The 6,170-nt window shown below is 29.8% G+C and overlaps 1 protein-coding gene across 1 annotated transcript; it reads left to right on the plus strand.

Moving 5' to 3' along the window:
• Positions 1–330: 330 nt before the first annotated feature.
• Positions 331–1,560, plus strand: LOC140866539 (phytolongin Phyl2.2-like). Its single transcript, XM_073271556.1, has one exon. It carries the CDS (start codon positions 541–543, stop codon positions 1,297–1,299), a length of 759 nt encoding a protein of 252 aa, XP_073127657.1. The 5' UTR covers positions 331–540; the 3' UTR covers positions 1,300–1,560.
• The last annotated feature ends 4,610 nt before the right edge of the window (positions 1,561–6,170 follow it).

A 6,170-nucleotide genomic window follows, 5' to 3' on the forward strand; every position in this document is an offset into this window, starting at 1 on the left:
CCTAATCCGGAGTATATCTGCTGTAAACCTTGCGTAACTGATAGTCTTGCATGGCCGAGACTGGTTCGATAGGTATAACAAAGTCACGTACAATGATTAGTTTTAATTAATTTTTAATTTAAAAAGGGGGACTACTAGGGAGTGAAAAAAAAGGGTAAAGGGAGTTAAATTAAGGAAAAGTTTGATAGTGGAGAGTTTAAAATAATCTGCCCTTAAACAAATGGAATTGAATGTTTACTACTACTAATAATAATAATAATAATAACAACTGTATAAAAGAAACCGACACCAGTTGAAATTAGATCGGGCCGGGTTAAGATGACCATTTGGTCTATTCTTTTCCAAAGTCTGACGCTACGTCCACAAACCCTAGAAATTCCCCCCAATTTTAATATCATGGTCCATCAATTTGGCTTCACGCCTATGTATATCTGATCGGATTCCCCAATTGTTTCCATTATTTGAAGAATTTGAATTTATAATAAATAATAAGGCGATTTATTTGTTTGTATGTAAATTGAGGTGGGGTTGGATTAAACAATGATTTGGGATCCGGAGCTGATCTACTACGCCTGCATTGCAAAGGGTACCACGGTGTTAACCGAATTCAACTCTAAAGACGCCGCACTCGGTGCAATCGCGGTCAGATGCCTCGAGAAAACTCCACCGTTTCATTCCACATTCACCCATACAATCCGATCGAAGACCTACACTTTCTTGATCGACGAGCCCTTTGTTTATTTCGTGATATCCCATGAGAAACTGGAGAATTCTGAGGCCTTGGTGTTTCTGAAGAGCTTGAGGGATGCGTTTGGAGAGGTTTTGAATAATGAGAAGAATTTGAAGAAATTGAGCTCCTATTGTTATCAAGGGGAATTCAATCCGGTGTTCCACCAGCTGCTGGGATCAGGATTGGGTCATACGAATGGAATTTCTTCGCCAATGGGGCAGAGAATGGGCCAAAGTGGGATCTTGCACTATGGGTTGCACTTCGACGGGGGCAACGGGTGGAAGAAGATGACGAATTGGTTGTTTGGGGAATTCAATAGTGGAAGGAGAGATACGGAGGAGAATTATCATAACAATGGGGGGAAGGGTATCGGATTGAGTCGTGAATTTTCACTGATTTCGCATAAGAATGCAGGGTTATACTCACCAGAGTTGATGGGCTTACAAAACGCGAAGAAAGTTTGGAGGAAGCAAGTTTGGGTTGTTCTGTCGCTTGATTTTATCGTTTGTGTGATCTTGTTTGTTGTCTGGTTGTGGATTTGCAGTGGGTTTGAGTGCATCGCCAGCTGAAGTATCACGAATTCGAGCTTTGTTGTCCCAAGTGTGGCAGATTGTGGTGGTGAATATACTGCAAGGGTGTGTTGGTTCTGATTCTGGTTCTCCGCTTAGCTGATAATGTTAATATGCCATTCTTTTACTGTAAAGAATGGAGATGATGTAATATAGTAAATGGTTGAGTTGATTTACTTTGTTTTTTTGGTGTGGTTAAAAAGAATTGTAATATACATGTAATATTTTACTTACAAAAATGGATCAAAGTTCCTTGCTGTAGCTTTGTGATGTCCTTAAGCTTGTTACTGTTTGCAGGATAGACTTTGAAATCTCTTTCATCACCTTAACACTGATCATAAACTTGGTCTGGACCGAGATTTTATAAAAAATGAACCAACTCGTGTTTGCTAACCTGGTCAACCGTACTCCCAACCATAAAATGAAGGCATGCTCAAGCAAAATGTAGGCTTTTTCCATACTCTTTTTTATTTCTATGATTTTTTTAAGGTACTTTTTCCATACCTCAAAAGCCTTCACAGAAGAAATAATATCCCCGATTTAAGTGGAGAGACCGATTGAGAAACCAAGAGAGTAACCGCTGAACAGCACCTTGAGTGTGGAGTCCGATTTATGTTTTTCATTTACGAAAATACCACTTTTTTTTTGTAATATTGATGTATCTATTGCGCTTAGCTGACTACATTTTTTTTTTCCCGAAACTTATATATTTTTTTCAATTTTTTTTCGTTTAAAAAAAACAGACTACATTTTTTGCAAAGAGTACTAGAGTTTTTGCTGCAACCTCTCCTTATATGAATATTATATCAGGTGGAGTTCAATCCATATCGGCATCAATCGACTCATGTGCTACGACGATTCACTTGAGATGATCGATCAAAAACTGAGAATTGAGATATTGGCCCATGTTGGATGGCCATGAGAATTACCATCCAAACTTGATCGAAAAGGCATTGTCTGCCGCAAATGATCTTCTAGAGTTTATGCCTCCAACACACAATGTTTTGATTACTTGTTCCCTTCCGTATCAAGATCGCTTGCCATTATGCCATGGAATTAATGGCTCAACTATCCATGCAAGAAGCCGACTCTGGGACTGTGGCCACGATTCTTCCATTGAATCTTTAGAGTTGAATCTTTAGAGATCCACACCGCCACTTTGCGCGAAATCGTCGACGAGAGTTGATCGATCTGCCTCGAATATTTCCACTCGGGTTGTGAGATTTTATCCATGTCGACTGTCGTACTCCCATATTTTTCACCACATGGCAATTCCAATGCTATGCCTTAAACCACTCGGTCATCTCTCCTACATAATGACTAATTGAGGTTACACAAAATTAGAGCCAAAATCCATCATTTAACCTGTAAAAGTTTTCTACTAAGGGAATTTTGTTAAATTCATTTTGTATATATCGTAGGAGAAATGAATTTAATCTGTGTATGTGCTCCCGAGAAAGATATGGTACTCTATTCCTTTACATGGGTTGAAACCCAGATCAGTCTCTCTTGGAATCCTGAATATGCCAAAATTGTACCAATCCACATTCGCCTCTCTTCCATCAATCAATCGGTACTAGTTGAAGTAATGAATCTCATTGATGAGAAGAAACGAAAAAGGATCCCCAATGAGGTTTGGATCAAGAAGTGATCGTTAAGAGTCCGTATAACTTTATATATATATATATATACTAGCTAGCAACAATGCACGTGCAACGTGGAAAACACGTGTTGGAGTAATATAATTCAAAACAAAATTAGACAACTCTACAAAATTGTTTTGACAGTAGTATTGAAACTTTTGACAATTCATGCTAAATAATTAATCTCAAATTGATTTTGAAATAATCATATTTGTTTAATTATTTTTAAAAAATGGATTAAATTTTGTAATGTTTTTTTTTATCGTATAATTTTCTTTTGTTTGTCTTATTATGGATTTCATTATATTTTTTTGGTCTTTTGTTATATGTATTATTTTCTCAATATATTTTTTTGGGCAATAAATGATACATACTATAACATTCCAGATCCGACGACTATCCCCACTATATCAACAAGGATCTTTCCAGCATGTTTATGTTCGTCCTCACTCGCACACATCCTCTGAAACTTCTCAAGGGTCGTTCATCCTATAATTGTCTCAAGTCAAGCATGCTTAACTTTGGAGTTTTCATATATACGATGAGATCTCAAAAAGAAGATATTCACCTTGATGATATGAGTAGTTTCTATCAAAATTTACAAGCCCAAACCGTTCAGTAACATACCTACGTAGTCTGAGACCTCTCTCATTTCGATATGAAATTGGTTTATTCAAATTCTTCTTCTCCTAAAAGTCTGTCAAGAGCCGCTTAATTCTTTTAACTTCTTGACACCGACGATTATTCTCCACCCTCTTGTCAGTCTCGGACATCACAAGTACAGTCTATGAATTTTGATTTTTGCAATGATGCAACATAACCACTTAAGGCGAGTGAACTCTTAATTTACACTAAAAGAGATACTTGTATATTTGAGTTTTATACAACTTAACTCATTTAATATTTTCAATAGTTCACGTTGTGTTGCATCTTTTAATCCACTAACTTTGTAGTGAATAATTGTAGCTCAATCAAATGTTAGTTTTTGATTTTTTTTTTTTCACTAAATAAAAACCTCCCACTTTTCCCAATTTTGAGAATTCAATATTAGTAAGCTATAGGTAATAGACAATTATTTATTTTTTACTTGTGTTACTTTTTGTTTAATTGTGTAGTTTTTTTATATATCTTGTCTAGTTCATGTTTTATGGGTTTTTTAACTTTTATATTAATGATTATATATGTATTGCATGCATACAATATACATCTACAATTTATATTCCAAATATCAATATTTATTCGTCAAAATAAATTTATTGAATTATAATTTAATAACTATTTACAAACTAAAATATACATCATAATTAAGATTCAAGATTAACATGCTGACATAGAATTATGATAAAAATCTGAAGAATAAATGGTGTTAGTTCAAAGATAAAATATGATAATTATAAATGATGTTAGATTAATTAATTAGAATATTTTAATATTTGTGTTTAATTAATTAGAAAATTTTCGATACAGTATGTTGATAATTGTTTTTTATGTATGAGTTAGTGATTGAGTCATGTATGATCATGTTTTGAATTTTTTTTCCACCTTAAGTTCTAATAATAGTTTCTTGTGAGTTAAATTTCCAAATGAAACAAATTATCAAAACAAAAACTAATTATACAATTCAAGAATTCGGTTTATTCGATCAGTGACATCATTAGTTTGCTAATTTAATATATTTTGAACTCATATTCGATGAGTTTGACAAGAAAAATAACGTAGAATAACAAAATTTAAGTAAAATTATTTGATTGTATTTGTAGCGCAATATTTATATTTCATATATGTTTTAATTATTTCATTTATTTATTTTTAATATCCATATATTATTCTGTAATATTAGTAGATAAACAATATGTAAAAAACATAGACATTTAAGTATGTAGTACATTATACAATTTTTTATTTAAATATTCATATAATATATTGTAAAATTTATAGAAAAATAGTGTATGAAAAATAAGAATATTTAATTAAACTCATAATTAGAACTCAAACAGTGATTAAAAAAGGATATATAAATTGATTATATTTTGTAATAGTAATTAATATATAATTGATAATAACTAATATATTAACAGAAAAAATAATGTGCAAAAAATAAATTACATTGTGAACATTTTTATATTTTAAGTATATATGCATATATTATTATTATTATTATTATTATTATTATTATTATTATTATTATTATTATTATTATTATTATTATTATTATTATTATTATTATTATTATCTTGTAAGATTAATAGAAAAATAATTTGCTTTAAATATTTTAAATATATTTATAGGACTATGTAAAATTAATTTATTTTAAGTACTCATATACTATCTTGTAAGATTAATAGAAAAATAGTGTGGATTAAATAAATTAAATATAGTTTGAAAGAAAAACTTAAATAAGAAAATGAGCAAATAATAAATAGTATATACACAAAATATGAAAGTGGAAAAAATAAAATAACGTGTAAAAAAATATTTAAGTTAATTCATAATTGTTATTTATATATTTATAATAGTAATAGAATAGACCATCGACATATTAATAGAAAAAATAAATTACACGATGTAAATTTTCTATTTTAAGTATTCATAAAATATCTTGTAAGATCTAAAAAAATAGTGTGAATTAAATAAGTTAAATAAATTTTGTAGGAAAAACTCAAATAAGAAAATAAGAAAATAATAAATAATAGATGTATAAAATATAAAAGTGAACTTCAAAAAATTAGTGCGTAAAAAAATATTTAAGTTAATCGTAATTCTTATTTTCCTATACTCATTATAGTAATAGAATAGATAAAAGATAGATTAATATGAAAAATAAATTATGATATGGATTTTTTTATTTAATTATACATATACTATCTTGTAAGATACCAAAATTTATTATTATTATTATTAGTATTCCATGTGTTGGTTCATCTGTGAAGTAAATAATCGAATACGATAAATTATAAATCAAAGTAAAAAATTGTTTTAAAAATTTTATTTGAAAGAGTACGTAGTATAATTTTTAAACAAATAATTTAATTGAAGAGTCACATGAATAAATAATTGAGAAAAAAAAATTCATTATGTAATAAGAAAAACGGTAGTCACGAAAATTCACAATGAAAATCACATATTCATAGTAAAAAAATATTTTAAAAATATTAATTGCATTTTAATTTTTTATTTGAAAGATTTTATAGCATAATGCTTAAATAAATAGTTTAATTGAAGAGTCAA

The sequence above is a fragment of the Henckelia pumila genome, chromosome 4 (genome assembly GCF_033568475.1).
Source record: "Henckelia pumila isolate YLH828 chromosome 4, ASM3356847v2, whole genome shotgun sequence".
NCBI lineage: Eukaryota > Viridiplantae > Streptophyta > Magnoliopsida > Lamiales > Gesneriaceae > Henckelia > Henckelia pumila.

Bases quoted from the DNA above. Each gene is read 5' to 3' on its own strand.
- LOC140866539 (XM_073271556.1), top strand. From the start codon at position 541: ATGATTTGGGATCCGGAGCTGATCTACTACGCCTGCATTGCAAAGGGT.